The 13,880-nt window shown below is 37.5% G+C and overlaps 1 protein-coding gene across 2 annotated transcripts in view; it reads right to left on the bottom strand.

The window, feature by feature from the left end:
• LOC126969887 (vacuolar protein sorting-associated protein 35) overlaps positions 1 to 12,646 on the bottom strand; it is a 35,530-nt gene extending 22,884 nt beyond the window's left edge. For both annotated transcript variants that reach the window (XM_050815488.1, XM_050815487.1), the window contains exons 1-9: positions 12,337 to 12,646; positions 12,072 to 12,192; positions 9,811 to 10,004; positions 8,017 to 8,145; positions 7,145 to 7,230; positions 4,612 to 4,804; positions 3,556 to 3,684; positions 1,965 to 2,069; positions 764 to 912 (exon numbers count right to left, since the gene is read on the bottom strand). In XM_050815488.1, coding sequence (XP_050671445.1) covers positions 764 to 912; positions 1,965 to 2,069; positions 3,556 to 3,684; positions 4,612 to 4,804; positions 7,145 to 7,230; positions 8,017 to 8,145; positions 9,811 to 10,004; positions 12,072 to 12,192; positions 12,337 to 12,411 — 1,181 coding nt within the window. In that variant the 5' untranslated portion in view covers positions 12,412 to 12,646. The remainder of the gene's footprint in view (positions 1 to 763; positions 913 to 1,964; positions 2,070 to 3,555; positions 3,685 to 4,611; positions 4,805 to 7,144; positions 7,231 to 8,016; positions 8,146 to 9,810; positions 10,005 to 12,071; positions 12,193 to 12,336) is intronic.
• Between the last annotated feature and the right edge of the window lie 1,234 nt (positions 12,647 to 13,880).

Here is a 13,880-nt window from a genome sequence, read left to right as displayed (position 1 = left end):
CTAATTCTCACTCTGTCTTCTTCTATTGACATAAGTCAGAATGAGAAAAAACACTCCTAAGCGGCTGTTTCAAGTTAGCGGACCATTATGAATAAGGGGGTAATAATTTTAGGTTATATATTACATTAAGGTATATTTTTTTTCTAGCACTTTTTTGCACGTGGTTACGTATTGCTTTTTTCTTAGTTTTGTTACGTTCTACAATTATTAATAAGTTTCCATGATGTACGCCACTTCTTTCAGTGGGTCCCAAGATGTATGCATTCTCGCCATCCTCCTTTGCAAGCTTGCGATCGCCTTGTAATACCAGAAACTCGCACATGTTCAAAGGTTAGCGGAGTGCATCTTACTTCTTTCCTTATGTTTATTATTTATTTAGATAGTTACACCAACACATCGTTATAAAATTAAAATTTTAGCAAGTACACAAGGGATAGTACAATATGACATGTCTTTACAGGTGTAAACAACATTTACAATAGTGCGAAAAGAGTAACAAAGTTGAACAATTAAAATTAAAGAAATGAAGAGTTATACAAAAATTATGATATTAAATGACTTAAATACATTTCAACTTTAAAAAAAAAAGAGATTTATAACATTTATAACTATACAATAATTAACTTCTTATATTTAACTTACACAGCTTAGATCTTATGATACTTGGTTGATTGCAAGTGCCTTCATAAATTCATTCTATAAAGACCCAAAAACCAGCTACCCTATAGGAAACTTTATTACAGTCTCAAACAACGATAGTTACCTGGTCTGCAAAATGTCAGCACAAATCCTGTCGGTGTGGGCCAGTACTCTGTCGACATAAGCCAACTTATCTGGGTGGCATTTCTGTGCCAGTTTCAACAGTGCCAACTGTAAAGACAGCATGTCTTCTGGCGGCATATCATTGCGACTCTGTCAATAAATTATAAATGTTATTTCTAAAGTGATACTTTCATTACATCGCCTAAATTATTTCGCCCATCTATCGCATTTTTTTTTTTTGAAAATAAGGGACAAGACGATCAGGACGCTCAGCTGATGGTAATTGATACGCCCTGCCCATTACAATGCAGTGCCGCTCAGGATTCTTGAAAAACCCCAAAAATTCTGAAGGGCTCTACAACTGCGCTCGTCACCTTGAGACATAAGATGTTAAATCTCATTTGCCCAATAATTTCACTAGCTACGGCGTGGTTCAGACCCTTCAGACCGAAACACAGTAATGCTTACACATTACTGCTTCACGGCAGAAATAGGCGCCGTTGTGGTACCCATAATCTAGCCGACATCCTGTGCAAAGGAGCCTCCCACTGGTCATTATGTATGTCGCATTATAGATTTTAGTAGGGTTATATCATTAATTTCAAGTACTGCTCTCAAGTCATTTTGGCCGCACGGTCTAAGGCGCCAAATTTAAGCTCTGTTTCCAGAGTAGGTTCGAACCCCACACCTGACAAAGGTCTTTTTTATTATATTATGTTTTTATTTTATGAATATTTAAAGTATAATATATGATTTTGTTTTTTTTCTATACTAATATTAATATGTAATTTTGTGAAAAAAAGTTTCACTTGCATCGTGGCTTCATAAATCCACACAATTGCTTTTTATTGTTATTAATATTATATTTTAATGCAGAGAAGCCCTTCGGATACATGTTTAGAGTTCAGTACAAGAGAAATCTTATAAAATAACTATGTTGTCTGTCTGTATTACAGTACTATAATAATCTAAATAATGTGTAGACAGACTGACAGTTGTGAAAACATCGAAAAAAATAGCGACGGACTGTTAACCTCTATTTTTAGCAAACGCACGTGCATCAACAGCCAGGTGCTTTATCTGGACATCACAGCCGAGCGTGACGAGCGTGTCTCATTCAGTAACAACAAGTACTGAGTGCACTCAAAAAAAAGTTTCACGTATAAAAATAACAAAGAGAGTCTGCAAATTTATATTAATACCTGTGTAATGGCGGCCACTTGGTCCGAGAACACCTCAAACAACTGCACTTCTTCTTGCTTGCCGTCCTCCAACACTACGCTAAGATTCACCGTCCCCTCGTTGCGCTGAACAAAATTATTAATAATAAATATACAATTAGTAATAATAATTTTTCCTTAACGGGAATAATTTTATTACAATTTGTTCATGAAGGATACGATGATCACCGCTCAATGATTAAGACCACACTGAATCATCTAAATTGGTCAGGTCGTCGCCAGTATATTGACACACTTTTTAACACAAATTATCTTGCCCCAAGTTAAGCATATATAGCCTGTGTTATGGGTTACAAGACAATGATATATTTAATACAATATACTTACTTAAACATACATAAATAAATATAAACATACACATAAACATACATAAATACATATAAACATACACATAAACATACATATAAACATCCATGACTCGGAAACAAACATCCGTATTCATCATATAAATGCTTGCACCTACCGGGATTCGAACCCGGGACCTCTAGCTTAGTAGGTAGGATCGCTAGCCACTCGGCTATACAGTATATTCGAAGTCTACGCATATCACAGTTATTTTACATCTACAAAGAAATTAAAAGACAATCGGTTGTGTTATTTTCTGCCGCAATTAGTATTCTCCAGTTTGATGGCGTCGGGAATGGGGATATATAAAGTTACTTCTAGTTACTACACTATAGTTCGCTTTAAGCCGGGTCTGCTGCGCAAATTTTTTAACAGAACATGTTAAAAAAACATGTTAGCAACACAGTTCGACTGCTGCCCCTTTTGTTTATGTTTTTGTTTCATTTCAAAATTGGTTCCGACGAAGTGCATCCAACTTTAGGGATTTATTTTTATGATCTACCAATGTAACATCCCAAAGAACCGGTCTTTCTGTTGTATAAATAAATAAAAATTGTAAAGAAACTAAATAACACGCATTGGTTGAAATGATAATGATTGTAATTTAAAAATAACATCAATTCCCGCCATAAAATAAAATCATAGATGAAAAAATTATATAAATTAACAAAAATCTCATTTTGCAAATTGAAAAATAGAAAAAAAAAATCTAAATTAATGTATTGTCATCGGTCTCGATAAATCTATGAAGTATGAACGAAATCTGGCTGTTATAATTTGGTCAAAATCGCGCCCAAATGAGTCGGTTACAAACAAACATACATCAGATAGGTGAAGCTAATAAAAAGTTTGTAAAAACAAAGTATTTTCTTTATTCCAATCTATCACAAACAAACCAAATAGAATTATCGCCAGCTACGAATAATACGACTAGTGAACGCTAATAAATAATGCGATAATTTCCATCCCCGCAGATGAACGAGGTGATGTAATCCATTTCTCGCGGTAAACATGTTTTATTTAACAAAACTGTTAAGCCACGCCCCTAATCTGTTTATAAAACATGTTTTTCTGTTAACAAACACGGCGCGGCGGACGCGGCCTTATGATGACAATGACATGAGCTGATATGACAAATTAACAATAGGCAGTGACTCAATACTTTCATTATTCTCATCAAAATCAAATCGAGTGATTCCAATCTCACCTGACTGAAAGCCGCCAGTCTCTCAATAAGGGCAATGATGATATTCTTGATGTTAACACCAGGTTGAAGCTCTGCACACGATTTGAGAAACGGCTGCAGGTTTGCCAAGTGAAACTCATCGGGGAATACCTGAAACAAATGGATAATAGTTTCACAAAATAAAATAATATGTACGTTCTTTATTATAAATATTATTATTCCTTCCGTATTTCTTCTTTTAGGCCCCCCGTCAAGATGGATCCCGTCGGTCGTCAAGACGGACCAACGATCTGGTCAAGATCGCCGGATTACGTTGGATGAGGGCAGCGCAGGACCGATCGTCGTGGAAATCTTTGGGGGAAGCCTTTGTCCTGCAGTGGACGTCTTCCAGCTGATGATGACGATTCCTTCTTGGTAGGAATATATCCATGCTCTGTAGTATCACAACAGCCTATGCAACGGCAGAGGTACTGGGACCATCCATTGTAGTGCTAAACCTGTCAAGTATCTGTTGTTCGTCAACGTGGACGTATAATGGCCATTACTACAACTCTTGACAAGTGAATAAGGCCATCCATAAATTACGTCACACGTTTTTGTGACCCCTCCCCCGTCCTTGTCACAGCTGGTCACATTTGTGAGACCCCCCTACCTAGTGTGATGCCACATATTTTGCAATTTTACATTTAAAAATTTATGAAATTTAAACAGCAGTGTTCCGAAATTATTTTTATTTCCATTTAAAACCAGTTTTCTTTTGTATCTTTGATTTTAGATTCCACTTCACTTTCAACATTGTCACGACTATTCATAAAGCATAAGCTGCAGTACACAAGTCACCGACATGCGAAACTGAAGTGGCAGTGGACAGGACACATAGTTCGACGGAGAGATGGACGTTGGGGCAGTGTGCAAAATTAAGCAAAGATATTGCGTAGGCTATGGTGGGTGACCAAGTCATTCGGCATTGCGCGCTCTAAGTTACCCAACACTACGATTTATTTAGCAGTCAACTCCATCCCATCTTCTTCTTCAATTCTTTGGAATATTTGAGGTTGAAGGACACCTAAAACTCACCTGAATAATACACTCCATCAGATACTCTTGGGCTATGGCATCCCTGCAACTGACGACCTGCTCCAGTATACCAGGAAGCACCATTCGCCTGTAATCCTCTATGCCAACAGATTCCAGCTGTGACAGTCTCACTAGATTGGTGCCCACCAAAATACGGAGCTCAGAACGTTCGCGCTCCCGACGTTCTTTATCCCTGGAATCGAAAATAAAGCTTATTAGCCGGCCCCCGGCCCACGTTCTAGCGCTCTACAAAGCGCAGGTCCGGCCACACATGGAGTATTGCTGTCATCTCTGGTCTGGCGCACCCCAGTATCAGCTCGACCAAATTGATTTCTTCATTGTGTGTCTTCTACCGCATTTACCACGGGGAGTGTTCGGAAGAGCTGTTTTACCTGATTCCTGCCGCCGAATTCCACCTTCGCACGACACGCCACAATTTAGGATATCATCCCAACCATCTAAATGTGGGGCGGTCCTCCACAGTGCGGTTTTCAAGGAGCTTTCTTCCACGTACTACAAAGCTGTGGAATGAGCTTCCTTGTGCGGTGTTTCCGGGACGATACGACATGGGTACCTTCAAAAAAAGGGCCGGCAATGCTCCTGTGATTACTCTGGTGTTGCAAGAGATTGTGGGCGGCGGTGACCACTACGGTAAACAGAACGCTCGTTTGTTCTCCTATTCCATAAAAAAAAACTTGGTCCCAACAATACTAGTGGTACTGGTATGAAACAAGCTTTCAACACTATACGATTGCATGTCTAAGAACGCTCATTATGGTGTTAGTACTCGCTACATCCTCTCGTCAAATTTTCACACACGCAACTGTTGAAACACCACGAATGTAAAATTCAAAAATAATTTATTCATGCAGGTCACGGAAATGACACTTATGAATGTCAAAAAAAAATTGTTTCTTATTGAATTTACCGCTACTTCGTAAAGGGTTGAGCTAATAAGATTTACATTTTAATTATTTTACAAATCATTTCAATTACAATATATGCAAAGTGACGCAACAAAAATACTCAAATGTCAAAAACTTAAAGGCTTACACGAGTAAGTCAGTAAAGTAGTATAACCCGACCAAATGACATTGCTTCTAAGTTTGACTGAATTAATTTGACGGGATTATTTGTTGATTGAACTTTTAAACAATTTGTTGTTTTCAAAGTGATAAAGTGGTAATAATTGAATTTAAAAAGAAAGAGCAATGGCAAGGAACGCCAGAGATCGTAGGTTTTTGTCACATAATTACGTTGCAAAGTTGAATTTCTTCATTCTGAAATTTTATAGGCTCACGTGACACGGAAGGCTATAAGCAATTTACTGTTCGCGAGAACGAAGCTACCTTTGTCGCGGGACAAAACCTTAAATAAAAACCCAAAATAGAGAAAAGCTATATTTGGACCTGAAACCGTGATCCGGACTTACAGTTGGAGCCTTATACGGGCTCCCACGCAGCGCATGTGCTGTTTTAAATAAAAAATTTAATATTACAAACATTCACGAATCACTACTTCTTTCTATCACTTTTCCTAACCATGTCTACATATACGACGACCCATATAGCCGAATGGCTAGTGACTCTGACTACTAAGCAAGAGGTCCCGGGTTCGAATCCCGGTAGGTGCAATCATTTATATGATGAATATGGATGTTTGTTTCCGAGTCATGAATGTTTATATGTATTTATGTATGTTTAAGTAGGTATATTGTATTAAATATATCGTTGTCTTGTACCCATAGTACAGGCTATGCCTAGTTTGGGGCAAGATAATTTGTGTAAAAGTGTGTCAATATTATATTATTATATATTATATTATAATACCTATAGTCGTAACTGAAGTAAAAACTACCAATTAAATATTTTTTTAAAGAATTGCTGCCTGTTCTCCAAACAATAACGAATGGAAAAATGTCACTGACCTGTATAAATATGCTGTCAAACATATGAACAGGCTGTTCCATATGTTTGACAGCAAATTTTTGTGCCTATTTGAAGCGCCACTCGCGAGCGTCCATAGAACTAATTTTGTTGTATAATACAAATGGCTGCGAAGGAACGTACAATACTCTGAAGTATTTTTGCATTTTGAATTAATTTCGTTCGTTTTCCTTGTTATTTAATACTTCAAGAATCAACGTAATAAAGTACACATTCATTTTGTAAATAGTTTCCCACCATCTATCGATGTTTGCTGAGTTTGTCATCACTAGTTTTAGTACCGCAGACTCTCGCTACATGGCAGAAGCGCCAAAATAGCGACTATCAAAAAGGCACAAAAGCACTTTGACAGCCGCCAGTCCAGTGGTATATAGTAGAGGTCAGGGAAAAAAGTACTTTAAAGTTTCTTTTGTTTCTTTATCCGTTTTATAACTGTGTATGAATGTTAACAAGAAACTGGCATAACCTAAGGCTACATAAATATTTTTGCTACTTTAAAGCGTCCACGCGGACGACGTCGCGGGCAACATTTACTTGTAAATATTTTATTTTTTAACACTTTAATACCATAGTTTTTTATATAGAACCTTGAATGTCCCTGGTGTTGCATTCGAACCCACAACTTATTCATCTCTGCAAAGTTCATAAGTACAAAGTCCACTGCGTCGCGCACCTGAAAGAAAACCTTGTTGATTTTTTTAACACTTACAATTATTGGAAAAAATAAAGCAACAGTGAGTAATGAAACGTTGGAATATAAGGGCGCCGGAATACTCGGAATAAACGATGTCGGATTAGTCAAATATTAATAAGTGTACATTTTTAAAAATAAGAATTTGTCAGTTTTCAATGTTGAAAATGTATGTAGTACTTTGCGTACAGAACACACTCCCGCCTTGAAGGCTGGCAGCACATCTCTTGATTTGCAGATGTCCATGGGCTGTTTTTTTTAAACAAAAATAAGGGACAAGACAAGCAGTACGTTCAGCTGATGGTAATTGATACGCCCTGCCCATTACAATGCAGTGCCGCTCAGAATTCTTTGTAAAACCCAAAAATTCTGAGCGGTACTACAATTGCCCTCGTCTCCATGTTAAGTCTCATGTGCCCAGTAATTTCACTAGCTACGGCGCCCTTCAGACCGGAACACAGTAATGCTTACACATTGCTGTGTCACGGCAGAAATAGGTGCCGTTGTGGTACCCATAATGAAGCCGGCGTCCTGTGCAAAGGAGCCTCCCACTGGTTACCTCATCACTTTTCATCACATCATTTGCCCCTCTTATAGAAAATGAACCGCATGAATGTCAAGAGCACTAAGAAAATGACATCATTTTAAGTATGAAGATACAAGTGCCAGTAATAAAATTAATTGTCTAATAACTATTTCATATGCTGTTACTTATCATGCACAATTCGAGTAATTTAAACAAAATTTACAAAATTTGATAGTACATACGGTTCCTTCATTATCATTAGGTGCTTCAATAGTATCAGGTAGGACGTTTCTTGTGCATTGCAACAGATAGTTCCTTAAGAACAGTCCTCGTAATGGATGTTGTACTCCACGACACATCTCCACTAGGTCCTGGAAGTCATATGAGCAGTTAACAATAGTAGGTAAAAGTAAGAAAATATATGCACTGCCCGCTAGAACACTGTGACACTTATAATTCTAATAGGCAATTGAGTATTTAGCTTTGAATAAGAAGAAGAGTATATGTAGGTACAAGAGTTGGAGTTTGAAGAGCATAAAAATACATAAGTCACACAAATTATATTTAAAAACAAAATTTAACGAACGATGCGCGACTCGAACCCGCGACCTCTCGCGTCTGTCTTTGTGCAACGCTCAGAATGTCTCAGTGAGAACGCGAGATTCGAGTACCACATTGTTCATAAATTTTGTTTTTAAATTTAATTTGTGTAATTAATCTAAGTGAGGGTTATCACTTTGTTTGGAGTTTTCACCTACCACCAATGCTTGGAGGTAGGTAATGGTGTTGATCTAGCAAATACCCGGAGCTAAATTTTTATGTTATATAAACTTCAGCAACAAAGTTAGTTAGCTGCACACATTTTTATACATAATATTTATGAGTTACTAGGATAATCTGCAACCCCTTTAGCCCAGTGGTTAATGACCCTACATAATTTGTGTAAGAGTGTGTCATTATTATAATTTTATATATAGACTAGTGGACCCAACAGACGTTGTCCTGTCGGAAATTTCGGACACACGTCTTAAATATGAAAAATCGGTCCAGCCGTTAGGAGGAGTCCACTAAAATACACTATATCGACGGAATTGAGAATCTAAACCAATCTCAAATACACTGGAACACACAAAAATATCATCAAAATCGGTCTAGCCGTTTTGGAGGTAGTTCAATTGTGAATGTAAACCATTCTTGAATCCACCCGAAGGCACACATCAATCTCAAATTCACTGGAAAACACAAAAATCTCATCAAAATCGGTCCAGCCGTTCAGGAGGTAGTTCAATTGTGAATCTAAACCATTCTCGAATCCACCTGAAGACACACAGAAAGTTTCAATAAAATCGGTCCAGCCGTCTAGGAGGAGTTCAGTGACATACACACGCACACAAGAATTATATATATAAAGACTAGTGGACCCAACAGACGTTGTCCTGTACACACGTCTTAAATTTGAAAAATCTGTCCAGCCGTTAGGAGGAGTTCACTAACATACACATGAGCAGGAGAATTTTATTATATGGACGTAATTGAGAATCTAAACCAATCTCAAATTCACTGAAACAAACAAAAAGTCATCAAAATCGGTCCAGCCGTTTAGGAGGTAGTTTAATTGGGAATCTAAACCATTCTTGAATCTACCCGAAGACACACATCAATCTCAAATTCACTGGAACACACAAAAATCTCATCAAAATCGGTCAAGCCGTTCAGGAGGTAGTTCAATTGTGAATCTAAACCATTCTCGAATCCACACAAAAAGTTTCAATAAAATTGGTCCAGCCGTCTAGGAGGAGTTCAGTGACATACACACACACACAAGAATTATATACATAAAGATTATATTATAACCTATATTACGGTTTTACACCATGATCCAAGCAACACAATAGTACAAAACAATTGTGTTTCAATTAATCCTAACATTATAGACTCGGTTGAGTCTCATGCAGGAATTTGGCGAGTCAACATACTCTGAGGAACTCAATAATATTCTTTGTGTTACAAAATTCAAAATATTTGACTAAAATTACCTTTAATAGGTCTCTCCTCAAGTTAATATTAGTCTTAATGTAGACCAATCCAACTGTAATAAGCAGGTACAAACGTGGTACAATATTGCCAGCATATTGCACTAGTTCATACAAATCAGCCACCTTACGTCCTTTCTGGAATTCCTCTAGAAGATATAATTCTAAATGACGAAGCTCATCGGTTATTGCCATATCTGAATAATTATAAGGAATAATATTCTATTATTAACTATATGAGTAATTTTACTCATATATCAAGAAAGAAAGCCTTGCTAAACTTCTTTATATTTATTTTTTGGAACAAAGTTACTTATGGCAGGCTTGGAGTAGATAGGGATTTTGCTGTGGGACCGAACTGAAAAAAATGTGATAGTAAAACCGTAAGAAAAAGTCCGTGGAATAAAACCGTTAAATAAGACTTGCGCAGGCGCAACAGTCGTTTTTATAATTATTTCTATTTCTATGTAATTTTATGTTGTCAAACAAAAATAAAGAGACATATTTTGTTATTTTAATTGATAATTTGGATTACGATTTTTTTTTATTTTACGTAATTTATTATTTCCTAAAATACTGAATTTCCTAAATACTTTCCTGTACTTAATTATTTAAGTACAGGAAAGTATTTAGGAAATTCAATCAAAAACTAATCTGTAAAATTTAAGAGAAAAATCAAGAAAACCTACAGAAAATTGAACACGATTTTTTTTTACAAATTGTGTCGATTCTACATTAGCCGAAGGAACTTCGTTCCTACCTGGTGTCCCACGACACCACATCTTTTTTATTTTCACAAATTACTCCCCCCCCCCAATCAAAGTAATCTAGTAAGATGGCGGGAAAGCCTCCAAAAAAGCTTTGCATGTGGAGAGTGGATTGGTACAGCCAGGCACTTATTGTTGGGGTGTATAGTGCTCCTTGATAAGGTAAATAAAATCATTGGTGAAGTTACTGCTTCGGTCTAAGTTCCGGTCCAAAACATAGAGTAGATTAACAATAAATATACAACAAATAAACTTTATATTTTTTTTTTATGGAATAGGAGGACAAATGAGCGTACGTTAAGTGATCACCGCCGCCCACAATCTCCCGCAACACCAGAGGAATCACAGGAGCGTTGCCGGCCTTTAAGGAAGGTGTACGCGCTTTTTTTGAAGGTACCCATGTCGTATCGTCCCGGAAACACCGCACAAGGAAGCTCATTCCACAGCTTTGTAGTATGTGGAAGAAAGCTCCTTGAAAACCGCACTGTGGAGGACCGCCACACATCCAGATGGTGAGGATGATATCCTAAGGTGGAATTCGGCGGCAGGAACCAGGTTAAACAGCTCTTCGGAACACTCCCCGTGAAAAATGCGGTAGAAGACACACAATGAAGCGACTTCTCTACGCAACGCCAAGTGATCCAGCCGTTCACAGAGCACTGGGTCCCCCACAATTCGGGCTGCTCTACGTTGCACGTGGTCAAATGGATCGAGCTGATACTGGGGTGCGCCAGACTGGAGATGACAGCAATACTCCATGTGTGGCCCGACCTGCGCTTTGTAAAGCGCTAGTGTGTGGGCCGGCTTGAAGTATTGCCATGCTCTATTAATGACGCCCAGTTTCTTTGAAGCCAATTTGGCTTTGCCCTCCAGATGACCACGAAATTGGCAATCGCTCGAGATTTCGAGACCCAGTATTCCGATACTAGGCGAGGCTTTAAAGGAAGTGTTGTCGAAAAGCGGTGATACGACAAATGGCTTTTTTTTAGTGGTAAACGCTCAAACTTGAGTCTTCCGGGGGTTAAATTGGACAAGGTTCAATTTACCCCATTCCGTGACCTTCTCAAGAGAGGACTCAATAGAAGACACAAGTTTCTCCCGGCATTACCACAAATTCAAATAAAACACCCTATTCACTATGGCAGTCAATCCTGCTAGCATGTGGGTGCCAAGAAAGTTGCAAAGACCATGAGAGTACTAAAATCCATACAATCAACAAACTTCAAAGATTACAGACAATACTTTTTCTTTATGGGAGTCCTCCCAAGAGTCATGTGCATGTTTTACAAAAGCTATTCCAACTTTCATGTTTGAATTTCCTTTGGTAAAACCAAGTAAATGGTTACAACTAGATATGTTCAAACTTGTTTTATTTCTGTAGGTTTAATATACTTAATGAAAATAGCAACAATATCTAGTGTAAAATAAATTATAATAAAATTAGATAATAGAATTATAGACTGGCTATCTATACAAGAATCTTAATAAAAAGGATACATAGCTCATAATAACTCTTAGGTGACAAGAGAGATGTACGTAGCTCCCCCAACATTGTAGATGCATGTTTTAAAGCATCCATTAACTTGGATTTATCTAAACATCTCTTCATCTGAAAAGCCTGTAATAGTAAAATAGATTATAAACATATCTCTGCCAATCAAAATTGCGAGGTTGTGAAAGTAATAAAGAGTATTGATTTATACTTCTATGTATATCATAGTTTATACAATTAATTTTTGATGTAAAATACACCTAAAATTACCTGAACTTTGACAATGTTAAGAGCTTCCTCAAGAAGCTTTTCCTGTTCTTCAACTGGTGACTGTTGGTTGGTCATTTTAATTTTTCTTTAAGCAATTAGGTATGTATAGAAACAAAATATTAAAAAATCCTCGTCAACAGTTGCAAATAAACACTACTAAATGCGAAAAAAAATCTTGCGAACCAAATAATTAAATGCTATAAACTAGGGCAGTATTTAACAGTTCTATTCTTTATGCGGTTTTGATGATTCCATGCATTTAATTTAATAAAAACAAACACTTATTGAGGGTGTAAATTTTACCATCCATTAAAAATACAAATTTGACAATTGACATTTCATATGTTTAGGTAGAGGTGTCACTGACAAGTGACATATTGTGTATCTATTTTATGCATTTATAGAATTGTTATATGTTAGAGAGCATGAACCTTTAGTTGGTTCTTATGAGGCCTAGTAATACCGCGTCCAGAGTTGAACTATTAGGTTCGCGACAAATACTTTAAGCTCGTCGTCAAGACCTGCTACATTTACGAACCGCAGTATCTTCACAACGCATTACAAACTCCACCTGGGACTTCTGGGAGCAGGGTGTACTCACCAAGGATGGTGTTACGCTTATGCATTAGTGCTGCAATCGCAGAGGAGATGAAGAGGCGTTTTATCAGCCAGGCAAAATCAAGACTCAAGTTTGCGCGTTTACCACTTAAAAAACCACAGTACTTGTTGTTGACGTTGGTTCCTCAGGATGTGTCGAATGGCGCTTTAATCCAGTCCACTAAAAGGCTCCGGACCATATTGGACTGCTATAGCTTCAGCTCTTGCGAGCTCATCGGCCGATTCATATCCTATGATTCTGGTGTGCCCTGTGGGATCCATCTATTCCTCATACCTAACGCGTTTAGGCATTCAATGCAGTTTTTTACTAATTTTAACGCCGTCAAGTCTGCGTTTAAAGCCATCAATGCTGCCTGACTGTCAGAGTGAATGTATACTGACGACCTGTATAGCCGAGCGGTTAGCGACTCGAATTAGCGTCCCGGGTTCGAATCCCGGTAGATGCAAGCATTTATATGATGAATATGGATGTTTGTTTCCGAGTCATGGATGTTTAAATGTATTTATGTATGTTTATATGAATTTATGTATGTGTAAGTAAGTATATTGTATTAAATATATCGTTGTCTTGTAACCCATAACACAGGCTATATATGCTTAACTTGGGGCAAGATAATTTGTGTAAAAAGTGTGTCAATATTATTATTATTATATTATTATATATTTTGGTTGAAGTAGCCTTTTTGGATATTGGTTTCCGCTCATTCTAAAATGACGTATACCTCTACTTGAATTATGGACCCAAAACTCCTAAGATTTGTGCTGTATTTAATCCTGAAATCTTCTCCATAGACCCCACAGCCGACTTGATTTTCCCTTTTGTACCCATCGGTGAACCATAAGAGGCTACCATCCTTCCTCGAGACTTTGCTGTTAACAGTGGATTGCAGTTAACAATTATAAACAGTAGGTAGGTATATTACTAT

This window comes from Leptidea sinapis, chromosome 19 (genome assembly GCF_905404315.1).
Source record: "Leptidea sinapis chromosome 19, ilLepSina1.1, whole genome shotgun sequence".
Lineage (NCBI taxonomy): Eukaryota > Metazoa > Arthropoda > Insecta > Lepidoptera > Pieridae > Leptidea > Leptidea sinapis.
Note: the sequence above shows the minus strand (reverse complement) of the source record. Positions and strands in the feature narration are given on the sequence as shown.